Genomic DNA, 21,628 nt, shown 5'->3' with positions numbered 1-21,628 from the left:
TACTAGTAGAAAAAACATTTTTATTGAAGAATCTTTATCACAAACAGATGCTCACATATAACTTCTGATATATCACCTTTAAATGGTTGCAAGATTGTGTAAATTTTTAATGTACTAATATTGAATTTATATTTACTAAATATGCTGGTCATAATTAATAATTTATGCTGCAATTCAAAATAATCAGTTAACTTGTAGTTTTAAATTAAAAGTTTCTTTAATGGTAAATGACATTGACACATATCAACCAAAATGTGTTATAGTCTGTTCCAATAAAGGTCACAAATATCCTGTTTACTGACCTCTTTATTTTAATTTCAAGAGTAAACACCACCTTGTACATCAATGAGAGCCCAAACAAGTGAATGCTCAATTAGGTAGAGTATCATTAAATAGATATTTATAAAATATTTACTTGTCAGTTTAATATGAAAGAAATAATTGACGAAATTTTTTTTTATTCTATTTCCGACACTACTTTAGTGACCCCCCCCCCCCACACACACACACAGAGAGAGAGAGAGAGAGAGAGAGAGAGAGAGAGAGAGAGAGAGAGACCGACAGACCGACAGACACACGCGCGCGCGCAAGCACGCAGACACGCACACATACATACGTACGTACATACATACATACATACATACACATGGATGCCTCAATAGCTCAAACAGTATCGTGGCAAGTCTGCAAAGTGCCATAGGTGCCATAGGTTTGAGTCTCAGCAACGGCATGGAACAATTTGTGAGGCCAGAAAGGATTTAATTATCCCCTGCGCCAGTGCGTTAATATCTATGTATGTAACAGTCAACATCGACATTCATACATCAATACATATATACATACATACAATACATACATACATGCATATACACATAATTCAGTAATTGCAATCTGACAGATAAAATACGTACCACGTACAAAATATATTTCATATAATTTTATATACATTGTATAACAATGCATGTAACGTACACACATATACACACATATTTCATATAATTTTATATATAACAATACATGTAACGTACACACATATATACACATATTTCATATAATTTTATATATAACAATGCATGTAACCTGCACATATATACATGTACACACATATTTAATCGCTCATAGCTTTTTGTTTGAAACTACTCAAGCTTACTGACGATATCTGAAATGTATGGGGGTGATCTCAAGTGGGGGGCACAGTCTCTAGTGGAAGGGCACAAGCCAGATTTTTATCTCGATATAAACAGGCACGTGTGCAGGAGGGTGGGGGTGGGGGGTCAGCATGTCTCGACTCCCCATAAAATCTTTGCTCGCTACAGTCTTTATAAATTCTGACACGAGATAGGGTAAGACAAACGTACATTATTTTTTTTACCATCCTCGTTGGTGTAGTGGTTAAACCATCGGACATAAGGCTGGTAGGTATTGAGTTCGCAGCCCGGTACCGGCTCTCACCCAGAGCGAGTTTTAACGACTCGATGGGTAGGTGTAAGACCACCACATCCTGTTCTCTCTCACTAATCACTAACAACTAACCCACTGTCCTGTACAGACAGCTCAGATAGCTGAGGTGTGTACCCAGTACATTTTACTTGAACCTTAATTGGATATAAGCACGAAAATAAATTAAAGTAACGTACCTTTCGACCTCTCCCGTCGCCCTCCTTCTGCTACCCCCCCCCCCCCCCCCATTTCCCCCATCCCCCCTTTCCTTACGGTTCCGGTATGGGATTTGGAATTGTGTAATAAAGGACAAACATAGTTGATCCACGTTGCTAGCGTCCTTGGTTTGTACAGCTCGACCCGATAGTACAGAGCGGATTCACGTCTTGGGGAGCACACCATTACCGATCAGTAGCTAAATCGATTCGGTGCAATCCAATACCGTCCTCTTGTATCGCGGTGGAGTCACACGACGCGAAATCCTCTCGGTTGGTTAGCAGAGGGAATCCAATACACAGCACGCCTTAATTAGATTTATAGGACCACCGCGGAATTAAAATATTTTTTTGTCTCGTCTACTATAAACCAAGATGGTGTCTGTTATAATGCACTAGTCAATGTTCTCTCTCTCTCTCTCTCTCTCTCTCTCTCTCTCTCTCTCTCTCTCTCTCTCTCTCTCTCTCTCCTTTTAAAAAAAAAGTGAAATGAATTTGATTAAAGAAATTTTATGATGTAAAATTCATGATTGATATCATTTAATAAAACACATTTAAAAAATGTTTTAAAATAAACATATAGGCCCTATACGTGCGTTTATGACCTATCGGTAAGTTTCATTGATCCGGAACTTTTGTGAAAAATGGAGAAAAACGTTGAGCTAAACTCCAACGTTGATGTCGTCGCCGACTTTGCTGTCGGAAAAAAATAATACAGATTATCCTGCTCATTAATGCAGTTATAGGTTTAGCTCAGTAGTAGCACCTCCGCTTGACTTGCACTGGGTTAAAAGATCAGGTTCATGTAGGTCAAAAGATTAAACCCTCTCAGCGCTTTCCCCTTTCAAGTCAGTATTCTACGAGTTCTATATTGTTTGAAGTCATGAAAGTTAAAATAAAACACTCCTTTCTGCTAATGGATAAGATTAGCCTACATGATCGCAAATAACATATTAATTATGTTTCACAGTTAATCTATATGATCGCAAATAGCATATTAGTTATGTTCACAGTTAATCTATATGATCGCAAATAACATATTAATTATGTTCACAGTTAATCTATATGATCGCAAATAACATATTAATTATGTTCACAGTTAATCTATATGATCGCAAATAACATAATGATATTATGCATTTAATAAGCCTAGAACGTGATTCAATAAAACTATTTTAGTAAACAAATATATACATGTCCTGAAAGCGTAGTGGTCAAGGCATCGAGTTTCCTACTAATAGCTGCTGGGTTCGCCTCCCAGTAACAGCTCCAACTTGGATACAGTTTAACAGTTTGGAGATGTAAGTCCACAATATATCTTCATCAAGATCAAAAACCTCGACCCTACATTCGAGGTTTATTCTAATGAACTGTTAACAAGGAACCTCAGTTCAGAAAAAAACCAGTCGAAACAGCTAACGCGTGTACACAGGATAGCGTACCTGTACCGTAGCTGGATTTAAAGTTCGAAACAAAAGACATATATTCCTTTCCTTTTCAGTTAATGTCATGAATATTCATAACCAACAACGGATTGTAGACACATTGGGTGTTAGTCATCAAACAACTTCTTACAAGTAATGTATGACCTGTTCGTCCTTTCCTTTTCAGTTAATGTGATAATTATTCATAAACATCAACGGGCTGTAGACGTGTTGGGTGTTAGACATCAAATAACTTCTTGTAATATATGACCGGTTGGTCCTTTACTTCAAAGCAACGTTATTCACATATTCACGACGGACTCCATCAGTTTGTAAAGGGAACATACTGTATCCATATAGTTTCGGTGTAGAATCCTTCCAGTTTTAGCAATAGATCACATGCAGTGTTAATTACGGTATTCAGTGTTTTATGTTACTACTATTATTTTTGTGGTTATTATATTTTTAAACCTTCAAATTGAAAATCAGCAACAGCACTATATTATCCGCTCTTCTAAAGATGCACCTCTTTGCAATTGAATTCGTTACGTTTACTGTTATCCGATGAATCGTCTTGAGAATTTTAGGTTATCATCTAGCTCTGAAGGACGAATTTCCATAGATCAGCGGTAGAGCCTGACGTCTGTGTCTTTTCGTCTTGTCGTTGCTGCTGCGTAACGATGATTTCATTGTGTTAGTGTCGTTCTTCTCTTCCTTGTCCACGTTGATTGGGAGAGGCACCAGCTTTCCGTATTTATCAAAGACCGCACCCTCTTCTATCGTCTTCTTCAGCCCCAGCACGTTCTGCGCCGCCCTGCTGCGTTTCCTCACCATCCCCACCGTGGTGCAAGCGTCGATGTGTCTTCTGGCCTGCGTGGCCAACCGACTCTGCAAGTCACCACCATAATGAAACAGATTGCGGCTGCTGTGCACGCCTAAACCGGAAAAGGTGTCAGTTCGGTATTTCCCAAATCCGAAATCCGTGTTGAGATAGGAGAACTGATGGATGTTTGAGAGAGTTGGGTTGTCGGATTTCGTTGATCGCGGAGACACTGGAGGAAGGCCAAGGCTGTTGCGAGAAGCACCAATGATGTCACTAGGGTTCGGGGAGGCTGTCAGGTGAGCGTTTTCCTTCGTTTTCGGTTGAAACGCGGGTGTGTTGTGGTGGCCCTTTTCGTTGAGGTAACCCTTCCCCAGGAGACCGAGTTCAAGAAAAGTGTCGTTTCTCTGAAGACTCGGTGTCGTTTTCCTCGTGAATGGATATTTCCGCCTCACTCGAAATTCGTGGAGGAACTTGGATTTCTGTCGAATGTCATCATCATCAACGTGCACGTCGTATTCATCCGCCGGACTATTAAGTTCGTTAGTCTCAAGCGTGAGAAACGTGACCGCTATGTTTCGAACACCACCGTCACCCTTGTTCTCATTCTTACGAAGCAAAATATCCTGCGCTATGAACTTAGGGTTGTGGTGACACTGAACGCGTTCAGTCATGGCTTCGATATCTTTCCGCAGTTTATATCTCACAGGTTTTTCTGTCCACTGCGCTTCAAAGATGTTCTTTTGTTCATAAATGTTTTGTCACGTTGTTTTTCCTGTTCACTATGTACTTCTCTTTCCCGTCTGTCTCAATAATTCACCTTTCTGTTCACTTTACTGTAAAACAGGTTCTATTTTTTCATATTCATCAATTCTTGTTATGTCGACATGTAGTGTTTGCTCAAGCTTCGCTTCACAATCTTCCCAACGAGACGTCTCTCTCTCTCTAACTCCGTTGCGATTAATCCGTTTCGATCTGCTGGAGGATTTGACAGTCCATGGGGGCCATATCGACATTCGGCGCTAGGCGATCGGTCGTGACGTCACGAGAGTGCTCGTTAGATACACGGCGTATTCCGCGAGCAAGGCTTTGTGTACGACATGCCCCCAACCTGTCACAGTGAATGACTGTAACTGTATATTTATTGTTTCCAACATGGCGTGTACTCCAATTTGTGTGGCCAATGGAAGTACGTGACAGACCATGAAGATCAGATATCGGGGTGAGTGGAAAGATTACTTCGGTATAAGTAGACCCTTTTGTCTCCAGTGGTTAATAGCGTGCAATACGTGTATGTAATTTAACGTTCTATGTGAACAGAAGCTGAATGTTTTTTCTTTAAAAAAAAATAAAAAAAAAAAAAAAAAATAATAATAATAATTAAAAATAGGAATTATTGTAAAGTTTGTTTTGTTTACCGAGACCACTAGAACACATTGATTAATTAAGCATCGACTATTTGGGTGTCAAACATTTGGTAATTCTAACACAGTCATTAGAGGAAACCAGCTACAATTGTCCATTAGCAGCAAGGGATCTTTTATATGCATTTCCCCACAGACACGAAAGCACATACCACGGCTTTTGACCAGTTGCAGTGCACTGGTTGTAACAAGAAAGCCCCCAATCAATTGAATGAATCCGCCGAGGTGGTTCGATCCTGCGATGCAAGCACCTCAGTCGAGCACTCCACCGACTGAGCTAAATCCCGCCCCAAGAATTATTGAATGTTTATTTCCGGGTTTTTTTGTTTTTTTTTTACCGCACCAGCTGTAAGTTTTCAGTCGAACACTAACACATTTATTTTTGTTCGACATTATTTATGACAGTACTGGCATCAAAGTATCATTTTAAACGGTATGAACTGAGCTTGCAGATATTGTAAGATGTTTCCGACAAACAGAGATTTTCTAAAGATTAAAATTACACATAAAATACATTTTTCACTGTGTTTGCGGTCGTGTGCTAATATTTGCTAAAGTAATTTTTCATTTTATTTAGTATTATATATATTTTTTTTCTTCCGTACGTACGATTCTATTAAGAAGTAAAATCTGGTTTGGGCTACTACAAAATGTAGGTTGACAACAAAACACATTGAATACACAAACACTGACATTCTAAACAAGAAAATACATTTAATATGTAATTTTAGTCACCAAACAAGAGTCTATTAGTCGGGAGGGGGCGGGACATAGCGCAGTGGTAAAGCGCTCGCCTGGTGCGAGGTGGTTGTGGGATCGATGCCCGTCGGTGTGCCCATTGAGCTGTTTTTTATTTCCAGCCAATGCGGAGCGGAGCGGATAATTTTAATATACTCATATACCACTACGGTTTCGAGCATGTCTATCCCGGATCCTTGGGACTTGGCCCGGGGCAGAACCCCTCCAGCCAATGCACCACAACTGATATATCAAAAGCTGTGGTGTGTACTATCCTGTCTGTGGGATGGTGCATATAAAAGATCCCTTGCTAGCGGGTTTCCTTTCTAAATAACCAAATGTTTGACATCCAATAGCCGGTAATTAATAAATCAATGTGCTCTAGTGGTGCCGTCAAACCAAACAAACGTTTTCACCACTTGAGAATATGTGGAACCTCCACTGTTAAATGTTATACCAGATCCGTAGACTGAATACTAAAAATGTGTTATTAAATGGAACCTTTCTGTTTTTCCCATTCGATAAATCTATATAAAAAAACAAATGGTCCATCATCCACCCATCAGCCTGGGAAAAAATTATAAAATCACCTGCGTGTGATCTTTGTCAGATACATATCTACGTATGTCACACCCGTTTAACCCTGCATTAATCCCTCACAATGGATTCAATTATCTTCGATTGCAACAAAAGCGATATATAAAGTCGATATATGTATTTGGTGTCCTGCCAAAATGCAGCAATATTTTATATTAATGAACTTTTGACTACAACAGAGCTGAAGTACAATAGACCGGCCTTGGTGGGGGTAGTGTTTAACTTAAGCCATCGGTCTTAAGGCTGGTAGATACTAGGTTCGCTCCCACCCAAAGTGAATTTTAAAAGGCTCAAAGAGAGGTGTTATGCTAGGCTAAGACTACCAACTGCCAGCACAAACTTGCTGGCTGTTGGTAATTTGAACCTAGCATTAGGCTACACCGACTTAGCTCACACTAACCACTAACCACTACCCTATTGTCCTAGACGGACAGCTCAGATAGCTGAGGTATGTTTAGGATAGCGTGCTTGAATGTTAATTGGATGTAAGCAACAAATTAAATTCAAATAAATGAGGTACAATACGAAAGTGAAAATTTGTACAGTGTATTTGAAAATGGGGTGGACGACTGTTAGTGCGATGGCCAAGGAGATGGAAATGTGAGGGTCCGAAGTGCCGAACCTGTTTTAGGTTCGAAATTAATGGTTTTCAAATACAACATTCGCAGCCTCCGGAGCCGTCTGTTCCGCGGCTCATGTTCGCTTTAAATCTTGCTGAAGTTAGCGTTATAAAATATTAACGTTTTGCATGGTCTAGCTTAATTCGCCAAATGTTTTATGCTCGCTCTCATCTCTTGGTTTATACTAAGTCAAACAGAGGCTGCTTCATCAGTTGGTTAGTTACTAACATGGCCGTAGCTAGGATGTTTTGTTGGGGGGGGGGGGGGGGGGGGGGGAGTGAGTAGTTAATAGTCTAAAACTCCTTAAACGGTTAAGAAGAGAATTTTCTTTAAGTTTCTATAATGTTTTCCGGATTTTGTTTCTGGCCCCCGCTAGCTACGGCCATGACTAATATGCCAGATTTGGTACGTTTGATCGGTTAGCTAAATACTAAATATTGAAATTCTGTGATTTTGGTAGGGGTGAATTTCCTGTTCGACATGAAGAATACCAAAGACACGGTTTTTAGAATACAAGTTTGTATGTACGAGACTGCCTGTTTGTAAGAAGGCTGTCCACGGTTGTTTAGAATATAAGTTTGTATGTACGAGACTGCCTGTTTGTAAGAAGGCTGTCCACATTTTCCAAACATCTTGAGTGCAGTGTATTCTACATTTACAATCACAGTTAAACGCCTTTCTGCAAAACAGTTGTGTATTAAATGCCAGTTGTGGTTTGAAATGTGGTCTTCAAGTGATACATGTAAGTTTGTGTACAACACTAGTTATGACAACACAAAACACAACACGTTGTCAAATGAATGCAATATTTAATTAAGCATTGTATTAATACAAATTATTGAACATAATTACGCTTTCATTCAGAACAGACATATAAAAGAACCAATCCATTATCTATCACAAATAACTGATATACAATTTAGTACAAGTAAAAATAATAAAATACACGAGCTATTCAAAACGACAGAAATATGAACCTATTCATTATCTACCACAAATAACTGACATACGATTTAGTAAGGATAAAAATACTAAAGTACACGAGGTATTAAAAAAGACGACAGACACATGCAAGACATTTGATTGAATTCTAAAACAATAATTAATGAAGATAATAGTGAAAGATACATATTCTATACATTCGAATCGTTGACCATCGCTCATTACACAAACTCACGTATCATTCATTATAGCACACAGCATAACTACCCTATCACAATCACCCACATTAAACCAACACTAACCCAACAGACCAGACAACATGATTATAAATAAACACAGCCGCCATATAGACAATTACTATTTAGACATAAACATACAACAGTTGCAAAGATGTTTATTACAAAACAATAATACAATGATCAATAAATGTTGATTTTGCACACAATAACAATAAATGAAAATATAACTCAGCATTGTATGGATATCTGTAAAGCATGCTGCACATATTCATACTGGATTAAACAAATTCAATCGCGCTTATACCATTATGGGTGCCAACAGTATATTATCAACAAACTGTGCCCACATAGGTACCAACAATAAACTGTGCCGCATCAATACCATCAACAGCTTGTGCTGCATCAGTCTCATCAATGCACTGCGCCCATATCAGTATTATCAGCATATTGTGCCGCATCAGTATTATCAACAAACTGCCCACATCAAACCATATCAGTAATCTTCAAACCATATTATTATCAACAACTTGTGCCGCATCAGTATTATCAATAATTTGTGCCCACATCAGCATCATCAATAAATTACGACTCATCAGTAGTGTCAATAAACTGTGCTGCATCAGTATTATCAACAAACTTCGACCGCATCAATACCATTAATAACTTGTGCCCGCATGAGTATAATCAACACACTGCCCACGTCAAAAGCACCAACAGACGTATCCACACAATTTTAATTCAAAAGCATAAATACCATATAATTAGCCCTTACAAAACACAAAAAACAACACCTTTTCAGAAACAAGACATGATATAGAAGAAAAATAACCAAAATGATTTAAGTAAGAAAACTTAATAGTATGAAATGTATGTTCTACAAATGTTTATATAAAATGGTTAAGTAAGAAAACTTAATAGTATCACGTGCATGTTCTACAAATGTTTATATTATAAACATTCACAACTAAAATGGTTCATATATATATATATATATATATAAACATAATAAAACAAGTGTGCAAGGCAAAACAGTATTCACAGAAACAACAGACGTAAACAATGATGCTATGCAAAACAGTAAAGTTTTGTAGCATACAGTGATGACGTATACAAGTCAAGCTGTAGTACGATACATCCGAATTTTTGAACTTTGCCCATCAGTACTGCAAATAAAATTAATTATTTGCCTACAGTTGGCCACACAAAGCGACACGGACTGGTCCGACGAGACGGACCACAACTAGCGATGTGATCAGTTGTGAAACAGCCAAACGTATACAACAAAATGTAAAGCGTGTGTTTAACAGAAAACGAAAATTTCCTACCAAATCAACGTGAATTTTGCACAAAACTGCAAGAAATGAAACAATAACTGTAAATAATATGGATATGTTTTAAAGCATGCTGCCAACATTAGTATGAGTGAAAGCAAACTGGACGACTTCACTGTATGCACCGACAAAACTCAGTATAAAATGACTTGCCCGCTTCACCAGCAGTATAAACAAACTATCTGCATATCCGTCAGGGCCTCGTTCCACGAAGCAGTCTTACATTGGTGCTACACCAAACACCCAAAGCGCATCAATGTGCTTGAATACGGTTGAATACCTGTTGCTGCTACACCAAATTCGGTTACGAAGCGCTTCAATGCGCTTTGAACCCATTCCAGTTCAGTTCTATTTATAACGTCACGTCGTACGAAAGCGATACAGGCCATTCACATTCCCATTTTGCAGGTTACTATGGTACTTTGAAGGTAAAGGAAAACTGGATGACATCATATGGAAGCAAAAAGACAGGTAAATTACCTGACGTCATATGAAAGCAACAGAACCCTCCTGTTACATGAGAACCGTATTTGGTGTAGCACATTCCAAAGCGCTTTAATGCGCTTTTATCGCCCGGTATGTTAACGGCGTCATAATCAATTTCCAGTTCTATTCTCGTCCAGTTCAAAGCGCATATCGATGCGCATTGGCGAAACCGTATTGGTGTGGCGCCGGCATTAGGGTGGTCTTAGCGCTAAGATCGCTTCATGGAACGGGGCCCTGCACATTAGTATTAGTAAAAAACAAACAAAACAAAACACCTTGCCCATATCAATATTAGTATAAACAGACTTTTGTATCTACGCATTTATCAACACTAACCGCATTGTCAGTACAAAATCACTTGCCTACGTCAGTACCAGTATAAACGGACTTTATCCATATCACCACCAACAATAAAAAGTATTGTCGGTACCAAATGACTTGCCCACATCAATATATCAGTATATAAACAGACCTGTCAACACACCCATCAATACTAAAACTTTTGTTTTTAACCTAACTTACAAAATAACAAATTCCAACTTGAATTAATTTTTTTCCTCTTTTTTTTTCCTCCAAAAATCTATTATCTTAAAAGTCGCCGCTAGTTGTTTCATTCCTCTTCAATGATTTTTCTTTTTCTCCACGGCTTCGTTAGTTCGATTAGAAGGACCTGATTGGCACCGACACGCACCCAATGCCCGTGGCAGGGTGGGGCAGTTTGGTGATGGAGCGGTCCCACGTTCGGGTGGTGGTGTCGAAACACTCGATCGTCTGCAGGGTGTCGTTCTGTTCAGAAGACACGCCGCCCATGATGTAGATTTTATTTCCTGCAAGTAACACGGGAACACAAATAAATGTATTATTACAAGCACGGGCGTAGGAAGGTGCCAAAAAGTGTGTGTGTGTGTGTGGGGGTGGGGGGGGGGGGCGCGCACACACACACACACACACACGTTTTGGCACATTTTTTATATTTTATATAAAATTCGTTTCAAGACAAAAAAATCAACCGTGATGGTATAGCCATAAAATCTGCTTATACTAGTATACAATACAGAGTTTATTACTGCACTTTTCCCCCTGGTTTTTCAATGTTGAAATAGACCAACAAGTTTGCCTATTGCATAAATACTCTCGCCCGATATTTTTAGAATTTATATGGTCCCGAATAACGCTATAAAAGGTGAAGTGTAATTGGTCGATATTTAAATTGTTATTTATAGATGAAATGTCACCTGGACATGGGAGTCCACGCAATGCTGTTAGATCTACTGGTAGACCAGTATATATGCCACCTCAGTCTGATTAAAATTAGCTCTACTGGTAGTTTCTGTCCCGGATTGGGCCCCTGGCCTCCAGAGACCGAACCTCGGGGTGGACATGCTCGAAGCCTTAGTGGTATAGGAGCATGGGAAAGTCTTCACACACACACACACTCTACTGGTAGACCAGTAGAGCTAATTTTAATCAGACTGAGGTGGCATTAACCGATCAACTTTCGATTACACAATCAGTTCGAATGTTATGAACATAAGAAGGCTTTGAATTCCAAGGACCATGCACCGACTGTCGTGTGCACCCTGCAAATGGCTAATTTTACCTTTATTAACTATTTAATCTAGTTTTCTTTATGTACACATGAAAACAAAACAAAACATCGGTATATTTACATCTATACTCTTCAAAAAAAGAAACGCAAAAGGGTTCAAATGGGTTATAACTCCGATTTTATGTTTCCTACCGGTTCATGCTTTGTGAATATAAGGTCATTGCATGTCCCAAACACATTCCCACGGTTACATTCGATAAAACGCAGCTACTGTACAATAAAGTTCCAAAATGTGAATATTCGCAAAAACGCAGCCACGAGCAAACCATGTAACGTGCGTTGTCTGCACGTGCAACATGAACACCGACAGTATAAAAGCAGTATCTGGCTTTTGACAATCCAGGACATTCTCAGTGAACCGCAGAGAAACAATGCCATCGGCCGACTGCGAATCCGAACGTTGCCAGGGTCATGTGTGCACCATCTCCAGATGGTTACCAGCAAACATGGAATGACCTTAGATACCTACCCTAGGGCAGGACCGCTACATCGGGTACGCCACCTTCGGGAACGATTATTTAATCTACGGTTTTCGTCCAGTTATGTCATCTTAACACCACAACACCGTCGAAACAGATTCATCGACAATGGCCTCAACTGCGATGGAGACAGGTGTGGTTTCAGTGACGAGTCCCGATTTCTGCTCCGACGTCATGATGGAAGATGTCGCGTGTATAGGCGTCGTGGTGAAACGTTATGCGGCAAACTGCGTGCAGGAAGTGGACAGATTCGGCGGGGGTAGTGTCATGGTGTGGGCAGCCATCTACACTGGCAGAACTGACTGTCCACGTGCAGGGCAACCTGAATGAGGATTAGCCACACATCGAGGCCAACGCCAAGCAGTGTTCCAACATGGACGAGGCCTCACACAGCACGTCTCACAACGGCTTTCCTACAGAACAACAACATTAATGTCCTTCCTTGGCCATCGTCACCGGATTTGAACCCAATTGAGTGTGGACGAGTGAGAGCGACAACCACAGAGAGAGAGAGAGAGAGAGAGAGAGTGGGAGACGTCATCCGTACTCTGGTTGCTTCAATGGGAGGCGGTGCCAGAGACGCGGAGGAGAGACTCCAGATGAGACCTTGGTGGTGATCACTTACTCACAATGGACTAGAGTGAATTGTGAACAATCCTGCAACATTTGGTAATTATCGGACTCACCATTCAATAATTAAATCAATTCTCCAAATGTTACGACAATGTGGTTTTGCGTTTCTTCTTTTGAAGAGTATATTTGTGTGTGTGTGTGTGTGTGTATGTGTGTATGTGTGTATGAGAGAGAGAGAGAGTGAGAGAGAGAGAGAGTTGTGTGTGTGTATATATATATATTATATGAAATAAAATACGTTTTCAATCAAACTGGATGAACAATTACAGTTAACATTTCCACACAATCGATTATGCATTTTCGATTATAATCGATGATTGGAACACGACCAGTAGACTGCCTACGATGATCTTACCCATGACGATTGCCCCGGCGTTGTGTCGTGCCTGGAAGAGGTCTGTGCACGCGTCCCAGCGATCCTCGAACGGATCGTACACGTCCACCTGGGTGACGCTCACCAGGGGCAGGTTGTCTGCCGGGCCGCCGTTACGCGTGGCCCCGCCGCACAGGTACAGGTGGTTTTCCACGGACACGAGGTTGGCGTAACAGCGCGGCATAGCCAGGCGGCATGCATCAGTCCACCTATTAAATTATATTAAAAATATGTTTAAAAAACACACAAAAAACAACAACAACAAAAAACATGAATGCCAGCCTTGTTGGTGTAGTTGTTTAAGGCTCACCGGCCTCGATGGTGTCGTGGTTAAGCCATCGGACATAAGGCTGGTAGATACAGGGTTCGCCACCCGGTACCGGCTCCCACCTAGAGCGAGTTTTAACGACTCAATGGGTAGGTGTATGATTCTACACCCTCTTTTCTCCCAATAACCAGTAACAATTAACAACTAACCCATTGTCCTGGACAGACAGCCCAGATAGCTGAGGTATGTGCCCAGGACAGAGTGCTTGAACCATAATTAAATCTAAGCACGAAAATACGTTCAAATGGATGAATGAATGAATGAATAAGGCTCATATCATGTTCGCAAGCCAAGATACCACACTCTGTTTAAGTACTGCATTTCGAAAGGTAGTAGTTAAACGGAATGGTACCCTGGCTTGCGAAGATGGGCTCATATAGAATTAATGTGGCGCGTGCATGCGGTCTGGATAAAAACATTGAAATACATTACTTTCAAATTATAGAATGGATGCGGAGTGTGCATGCGGTCTGGATAAAAACATTGAAATACATTACTTTCAAATTATAGAATGGATGCGGAGTGTGCATGCGGTCTGGGTAAAAAAATTTAAATACATTAGTTTCAATGAGAGCGTCTAGAATGGATGCGTGCGATGCAATGAATTGATGTTTAACGACACCCCAGCACACACAAAAAAGTGATGCGTGCGTCTGTAAAACGAATACGGCCAGACGCAATAAAATAATGGCATATTGTGTATATGGCTAAAACGCAAGCCGCAGACGCATCTGACGCGACAGTCGGACCGCACGCACGCGCTGCATTCAATCTACATAAGCCTTAAGTCATGATCATCAAACGTAAGGCCCCCTTTCCTGCCCAGGACAGGCGTGCGCTACAACAGCTTGCTCTGAATGTGCACGTTAAACACTCTGACCTGACCTGACCTGACCTGACGTAAGGCTGGCAGATACTGGTTTCGCCTCACGGTACCGGCTCCTACCGAGAGAGAGTTTAACGACTCGCTGGGTGGGTGTAAGGCCACTACACCGACTTCTCTCTCACTAACCACTAACCCACTGCCCAGGACAGACATCTCAGATAGCTGAGGTGTGTGCCCAGGAAAGCGTGCCTGAATACTTATTTGAATGGAGTGTACCATTTAACTCATTAAACAGAAGCTAGGGACCTCATATACTGTATATTTACTGTATGTATAATATATAGATATTTAAAAATTAATTAATAAGGTGGGTTAGCCAGGATGTGTTAATTTTTCAGATATCAGCAATAAAACCACTCTATTTTATTGGCATAGTGTTTGCTTTTGTGTTTTTTGTTTATCTGTTCTTGTTTTTCTATTTTTTTGTGGGGTTTTAAAAAAAAAGTTATTGTTTTTTGGGGTGTGTGGGTTTTTTTCGGGGGGTTGGTTATTTTTTGTTTTTCTGTCACTGATTATTTTGACTAACCTGTTTGTCCTGGGGCTGTATATCTCCATCTGATTCAACACTGGCATGCGCGATTTCTTGTCGTGGGGCTCGCCGAACCCCCCGGCCACGTAGATGTAGCCGTCGTGAACCGTGGCGCCCATGCCGCACCGGGCCGTCCTCATCGGGGCCACGTACGACCACGAGTTGGTCCTAAGGTCGAAACACTCGACCGAGCACAGCACGCTGGAACACAGAGTAATCAGTTAGAACAGGCCGTGACGCTGTCATTGGTCTCTCCCCCCCCCCCCCCCCCCCCCCCTCTCCTCTCTCTCTCTCCTCTCTCTCTCTCTCTCTCTCTCTCTCTCTCTCTCTCTCTCTCTCTCTCTCTCTCACACACACACACACCTCCGTCTTCTCTTTACATCCCTCCCACCTCAAGTCAATATGCTCTCTATTTCCAGTTTTATTGCAAATGGAAAAATATAGTATGTTTCCCCTGACGACTATGTGACAGAATTACCTAGTGTTGGCATCCAGTGTGTCTAATGACGTATGGATAGGGGGTGGGTGGGGGCAGGTTGGTTCCTGCCCGAATTAAAAAACAAAGAAGCCCAAATTTGGATAACAGCATTTATGCATATCATTACTGCCAAACTGCTATATAGTGTTGCATACGAGTCACTACCCATATTCACATGGACTAATATTGTGGCTAGAATGATGGTAATACAAAAATGTCATGATGAAAAAGGTTTCATGTCAGCTCATTTTGCCCGAATATTTCTATTAATCCTGCTCGAATTTGAGGATTTGCTACAGCACGAGGGCAGTTCACTCCGCCCACCACCCCTACCCATACCGTACGCTTATGTCTAGTGGTACCGTTCAAAACAAAACCAACTATGTTTATTTCGTGTGTGTGTGTGTGTGTGTGTGTGTGTGTGTGTGTACCGATTTCTTTCGTCCTGTCCTCCGATGGTGTAAAGCATTCCAAAGGCGATGCAGACGGAGTGGTGCATGCGACACTCGTTCATGTTCGCCATCTTGTACCACTCCCGCTCCTCCAGGTTGTACATGAACATCGTGTTCGTGGCAACGGGATTCTTCCGCGACTTCCGCGGATCGCAGCCACCTAGACATCCAGAAACAAGGGGTTTGTTATTATGTAAGTACTGCACACCCATTTAACCATTTTACCGGCCTTTCTAAGGGCCCTATGGGCAACCTAGGGAGACACCACAGCATCACCTAGGTCTAACTTAACGAGCTACTCTCGACTTACTAAATCAAAACCTATACTAGCTCCGGAAACGTTCTGTTTGACCGACCGTTCAAAACTGCGCCCAATTTTCACAATCAAAATTGCGCACCTTTTTCTCTTTGGCATTTTAACTGCTCTATTCAAAATTCCATAGCACCACCACCACCCACCCCCGCCTGCTACCGACCTTGGCCGGGCTGTTGGTGCTCCCTTGCACCTGCCAGTGCAGGCGGTCCCTCCTTTCCCCACCCCCACCTTTCCTGTCCTGGACGGAGCAGCCGGCCGAGGCCGGCTCTTGTGCCCATGACAGGCGTGCGCTACAACAGCTTGTTCTGAATGTGCACGTAAAACCCTATGACCTGACCTGACCTGACCTCGGTGGTGTGGTGGTTAAGCCATCGGACCGGCCTCGGTGGTGTTGTGTTAAAGTAAAGGATCTCCTCGGGAGTGGCTGTCATTCTATGGTCAAGGCACGAGAGAGAGAGAGAGAGAGAGAGAGAGAGAGAGAGAGAGAGAGAGAGAGAGAGAGAGAGAGAGAGAGAGATACTCGCCTACGAGAAAGAGCTTTTGTTGGAGAACTGCGACTGCGTGGTGATGACGCGGTTCCGGTAAGCCAGCATAATGATTCCACTGGTCAGTGGTCGAGTTGTAGCGCTCCACCTGAATCACTGCAAGTATCAGACAGCAACACTAAGGGGCAGTTCTACAATTAGGGCAACGCTCTATTGGGGTGGGGTGGGGGGCATTAAATACGTTACAAAGTGTTATGGGGGTCAGAGGTGGCTGTTTTGTCAACAGTTTGTCTACCTACCTGTTATATATTTATCGTAGAAAAGTAGTTAAAACCAAATTTGTACTAACACCCACCCCCAATAAAAGACTTAGGGTGTGTGACACATGGTCAAGCATCCGACTCTTGTGTCCAGTGAATTTGGTAGTTGTTGCCAGGAATGGACTTGAAACTTGTTTTACATGCCTATATCCACTTGGGTTCAGGCATGTCTCCCCTAGGTCCTACCCCTGACATGGCCAGCGGTTTGACTCAGGGGAGACCAGGAATGGTATCACGTACTGAAATATATAGCAACAGGGCATCATATCATGACAGATCGAGATCAACAGAACGTATTGGCAACATCTATTTTATTGTTATTGATAGACCAAAAAACCCCAAAGTATTCACGTATTTTACCTGATCAGCAACTGTGAAGCACCTACCAGAACAGAACAGAACTTTATTACACTCAGGTTGTTATGCAACGTTATCCAAACTGCTACACACTACAGGCCTAGCCAACTTATTGAATAGTTATGATGAAAGTAAATTGTTTTCCCGATTACCTATATCCTTATCAACAGTATGTGAGGCGTTAAAATAGAAGAAATAGGTACATAAAACAAGCAGAAATTCAAAATATATTTAGGGGAAAAAGAAAAAACCATCTACTAGCCGGTCGGGCTACTGGATTTGTATTTGTCACTAGCTCGATCTTAAAAATTACTAGTGGCGGGTTAGCAGATTTGTTGAACTCTGGACAACGCACCCGATAGAGATTTCATAGAAATAATAACGATTTTGCCAAAATACCCTTTTGACTGCCTTGTTGTTCAAATGGCATCAAAAATAATTTCGTTGGACATCATCATTTAGATCTGGGCCAGGGTGTATTATTGATGTGTTCCTAGCTGACGGCTCGAATTTGTTACACAGCGTCATAGTTTGACACACAATATTATTATAAAGCGATTCTAATAATTATTTACAACAATACAATGTGATTTTGATAATTATTGTGTGATTTTAATAAATACATACTAATATACTGTGATTTTATAAAATTTTATAAAAATAAATTGACTTTGCTTTATTTGTATGAGTAGGCAGTTTGTAAACAAGATACAGGGTAGTGGTGGTGTTGTTGTTGTTGTTGGTGGTGGTGGTGGTGGGGGTGTGTGTGTGTGTGTGTGTGTCTATGTGTGTGTGTGTGTGGGGGGGGGGGGGGGGCAAGTACATATCCAAAACGAAACACTCCCCAGGAGTTACTTGACATTTTTCATGAATAAATAATCCAAATGAACAATTTATGCATACTCAAAACATGATAAACACATTTAAATAAATTAACAATAACAAATAACAGCTTATTACTATTATATTTATTTTCAAATTTGTTTCTAAAGTATATATACTGGTTACTATAGTAACTATTTGTGTCGCACTTGAAGTAAATACTGTCTTTACATCGACTGAAGTAAATCCTAGTGTTACAACGGTTGAAGTCAATTCTTGTGTTAAACGGCTGAAGTCAATCCTTGTGTTAAACGGTTGAAGTCAGTCCTAGCGATACAACGGTTGAAGTCAATCCTTGTGTTAAACGGTTGAAGTCAATCCTAGTGTTACAACGGTTGAAGTCAATCCTAGTATCAATCCTAGTGTTCCAACGGTTGAAGTTTATTCTAGTGTTACAATGGTTGAAGTCAATCCTAGTGTTACAATGGTTGAAGTCAATCCTTATTTTACAACAGCTGAAATCAATCCTAATGTTACAACAGTTCAAGTCAATCCTTGTTACAACGGTTGAAGTTAATCCTGGTGTTACAACGGTTAAGGCAATACTTGTGTTAAACAGTTGAAGTCAATCCTTGTGTTAATCGGCTAAAGTCAATCCTAGTGTTATAACGGTTGAAGTCAATCCTTGTGCTATAACGGTTGAAGTCAATCCTAGTGTTACATCGGTTGAAGTCAATCCTTGTTAAAACAGTTGAAGTTAATCCTAGTGTTATAACGGTTAAGACAATCCTTGTGTTAAACAGTTGAAGTCAATCCTTGTGTTAATCGGCTGAAGTCAATCCTAGTGTTACAATGGTTGAAGTCAATCCTAGTGTTACAATGGTTGAAGTCAATCCTTATTTTACAACAGCTGAAATCAATCCTAGTGTTACATCGGTTGAAGTCAGTCCTAGTGTTACAACGGTTGAAGTCAATCCTAATGTTACAACAGTTCAAGTCAATCCTTGTTACAACGGTTGAAGTTAATCCTGGTGTTACAACGGTTAAGGCAATACTTGTGTTAAACAGTTGAAGTCAATCCTAGTGTTATAACGGTTAAGACAATCCTTGTGTTAAACAGTTGAAGTCAATCCTTGTGTTAATCGGCTGAAGTCAATCCTAGTGTTATAACGGTTGAAGTCAATCCTAGTGTCACATCGTTTAAAGTCAATCCTTGTTAAAACGGTTGAAGTTAATCATTGTTACAATATGGTGGTGTGTATATATATATATATATATATAGTCAAACCTGTATATAACGGCCACCCAAGGGACCTGCAAAAATGGCCGTTATAGACAGGTGACCCTTATATACAGGTTCAAAATTAGAACCCATATACTAAAGCATATCACAACTGTCATAACAAAAAGATGTCGCCTTTTTAAACCATTCCCACACTAGCTTGTTTATGTCATCATTTTTCTACCTTTTTCTTTCGGCTGAAACATTATTGTCAAAATCGGCCAGAACATCAGCTTTCCTTTTTAAAATAGAATTAATTTGAGAACGTCCTACACCAAAATGATCGGCGATCTTTCGCGCACTTAAATTGCCTTTCTCAGATTTGTTATTAACGTCGATTCTCTATTCTAACGTTAAAGCAGTACTATTTTTCGGTGGTATTTTGCATACAAATGTATTTGTGTGTGTGTGTGTATATATATATATATATATATATATATATATATATATATATATATATATATATATATATATATATATAACCCCTTGCCAAACAATGTGATGACGCCGGTGTAAACGGAATGCAAGTCTGTAGGAATAGTTGTCTGGCCGGACTTAGTCTACTAGGAATGCAGGTCCTAGGTCTAATATACCTAGGAATGCAAGTCCAAGGACTTACGTTCCTTAGGAATACTGGTCTGACTGCCAAGACAATCAAAATTTAAGTCCGGTGGTACATATAAAAAATAAATTATAAATGTAAACAAAATGAAAAGCAGTTTCCTTTCTGGTTTATTTAATTAACTTGGGATACTGGCGCCTCTCTTTATTTAAATATTTTCTATTTATTCCAATATTTACCATTTATATCATTTGCACGAATATGTACACATTTTGTTGACCTTATTACACGAGCAAAACCAAGGTCTTTATTCATTGCGTGTTGTTTAAACATTTAAAAGTAACTCGAAAAGATTTTCCTTAATTCGAAGCATGTATTAGTACTCGCAGATAAGTATAACTTGCCCATCTGATATACCAACACAATTATCTGTTAGACATTATAAACTGGTATTTGATAATAATAATAATAATAATAATAATAATTCAACTATAAAAATGTGATATTTGCGTTATATAAATTATCTTATTATATAATGTTTAAGTTTGTGCCTTTTTGTCAATAATGTTGCAGGCGCGTGTACATAGGGTGTGGGGTGGGCAGGCGGTGGGTAAAAAAAATAGGAAAATAGGAATATTTGTTGCCTGAAAATAGGGTTAAAATAGGAATTTTGCCAACAAAATAGGAAGAAAATAGGAATTTTGTATAAAAGTAAATGTCCCAAAATAGAGAATATTGCAGGGGTCAAGTGAGTGAGCCATCTCAAAAAACTAAATATGGAAAGAGAAAACCATATTAAGATATTAATACAGGAAAATAAGACAATGTGTATATCATAGGTATAAAATAGGCATTTATTTTGTTTTAAGATGGCCTCCCAACACCCCTTATAGCCATCCCGATCCACCACTTTTTATTCAGACAATGCAGTGGTTGAATTTGGTTCTTTGGAGTAAGACTTTTAAAAAGCAACACAATGCAGTATTCCTTTTATGCTATTGAATAATACAAGTTACAAGGTCAAATTTTAACTCTGAAATGACAGGGGTGTTGACAGAAAAACACACACAAGACATTGCTGACCCAGTGACACCATCAAAAACAGCAGCAATGGCAGTGTGTGTGTGTGTATGTGATTGAATGTGGGTATGGACACTATTTTTTAAATTAGTTTTCTCTTAGTAGATCAACTGGATAATATAGCTGGATTTAGTAGCTGTGTGCTAACTAAATTGGTAAAAATACTAGTATGTCAAATAATTATGATACTGCAGGTGTGCACATTTAATAGAATACTTGTTACGATAAGCAAAGCACAACTTGCAAATGAGTACTGAAATCCTACTTCCTTAGACACCATGCACCAGTAGGTAACCCTAACAGCTTCAGCCTGACTTCGTACAATTTAGACGTGATGAGAAATGTGGAAAATGTAAGATAT

At 40.1% G+C, this 21,628-nt stretch overlaps 1 protein-coding gene across 3 annotated transcripts in view; it reads right to left on the bottom strand.

Annotated features, from left to right (window-relative positions):
- Nucleotides 1–8,070: 8,070 nt before the first annotated feature.
- LOC121369209 overlaps nucleotides 8,071–21,628 on the bottom strand; it is a 41,400-nt gene continuing 27,842 nt past the window's right edge. For all 3 annotated transcript variants that reach the window (XM_041494135.1, XM_041494136.1, XM_041494137.1), the window contains 5 exons: nucleotides 16,884–17,000; nucleotides 16,023–16,203; nucleotides 15,111–15,314; nucleotides 13,353–13,579; nucleotides 8,071–11,103 (listed from right to left, as the gene is read on the bottom strand). In XM_041494135.1, the coding sequence (XP_041350069.1) occupies nucleotides 10,937–11,103; nucleotides 13,353–13,579; nucleotides 15,111–15,314; nucleotides 16,023–16,203; nucleotides 16,884–17,000 (896 nt within the window). In that variant the 3' untranslated portion in view covers nucleotides 8,071–10,936. The remainder of the gene's footprint in view (nucleotides 11,104–13,352; nucleotides 13,580–15,110; nucleotides 15,315–16,022; nucleotides 16,204–16,883; nucleotides 17,001–21,628) is intronic.

The sequence above is a fragment of the Gigantopelta aegis genome, chromosome 3 (assembly GCF_016097555.1).
Source record: "Gigantopelta aegis isolate Gae_Host chromosome 3, Gae_host_genome, whole genome shotgun sequence".
NCBI lineage: Eukaryota > Metazoa > Mollusca > Gastropoda > Neomphalida > Peltospiridae > Gigantopelta > Gigantopelta aegis.
The sequence above is the reverse complement of the archived record's forward strand: the minus strand, read 5'-3'. Positions and strand labels throughout refer to the sequence as shown.